This window comes from Branchiostoma floridae, chromosome 4, assembly GCF_000003815.2.
Source record: "Branchiostoma floridae strain S238N-H82 chromosome 4, Bfl_VNyyK, whole genome shotgun sequence".
In the NCBI taxonomy this organism is placed as follows: domain Eukaryota; kingdom Metazoa; phylum Chordata; class Leptocardii; order Amphioxiformes; family Branchiostomatidae; genus Branchiostoma; species Branchiostoma floridae.
Window position 1 is genome coordinate 27,048,354 of NC_049982.1, and position 1,125 is coordinate 27,049,478.

The 1,125-nt window shown below is 37.6% G+C and overlaps 1 protein-coding gene across 2 annotated transcripts in view; it reads left to right on the top strand.

Annotated features, from left to right (window-relative positions):
* LOC118414413 (transformer-2 protein homolog beta-like) overlaps positions 1 to 390 on the top strand; it is a 119,684-nt gene extending 119,294 nt beyond the window's left edge. For both annotated transcript variants that reach the window (XM_035818445.1, XM_035818446.1), the window contains one exon: positions 1 to 390. In XM_035818445.1, coding sequence (XP_035674338.1) covers positions 1 to 354 — 354 coding nt within the window. In that variant the 3' untranslated portion in view covers positions 355 to 390.
* The last annotated feature ends 735 nt before the right edge of the window (positions 391 to 1,125 follow it).

Sequence of the window (1,125 nt, forward strand, 5' to 3'; positions counted from 1 at the left end):
ATTCGGGACCATTGGACAGGGAGATCTCGGGGATTTGGATTCGTCAAGTTCAGTGCTCCTTCTGAAGCGGATGTTGCTCGAAAAGATATGCACTTCCAGCATCTGGATGGACGGACGATTCGCGTGGACTATGCCAAGTATAGGTTCGGTAGTGCTGCCAGTAATGAGAGATATACATGCAGAAACTACTCGGGTTTAGGCAGGAGTCACTACAATAGTGGTAAGAGCAGCTACTATAATAGTGGTTATGTTAGAGACAGCTACTATGGTCATCGTGGTGGTAACTATCATGACAATTACCGAAGTTATTATAGTGACGAATATGAAAGCAATCATGGAGGGGGAGACTACTAGGGAGGTGATCAGGATACTTGCTATGTAAATAAAGATTTATTACCTCCATGAACTAGAGTTCGGCGACCTCATACCTCCATGAAAATTTAGAGCTTTCGTAAATTTCATGCAATTGACTAGCACATTAACATAATTTATGCATGGTATTGTTCATCATTGACTAACGTACACATGTCACAATTATAAAATTCCGATTATTAATCATAAAGCGTTTTTGCAATTTTTACATAAATTATGCAAATAAGTTCCTCATTACCATATTTGGTATCTGCTTATATTCCACCTATCATAGTTAACATGTGTTACATTTATTGAAGTCCAGTTATTGAAAACAATGGAATTATACAATTTCCTCATTAATCATGCAAATTAAGTCCTCATTTGCATAAAATGTATATCATTATGAACATATTTGCCTAAGGTACCCGCATGCCTAGTATGATGCCAATCCATCAATCCTTTCTGCAGTTATCCTCTTTAGAATGTCTTGACAAAAACGCCCCTGCAGTTCCGCAATTAAATGTTAGGGGGCTGAAACCTGCCCCACTTTGTCATGACACTGCAAGCTATCTACCACCCAAATGTCAAGACCATATCATATCCAGGACAAGAGATACATTGAAAAAACTGCCATGATATAATATCCTCATTAATTATGCAAATGTACTCCTATTTTGCGTAATTAGTATTTAATCTTGTACAAAATTGTCTAAGGTACCTACATACCAAAAATGATGAAAATCCGTTGTTCCCTTCTTGAGTTATCCTCGT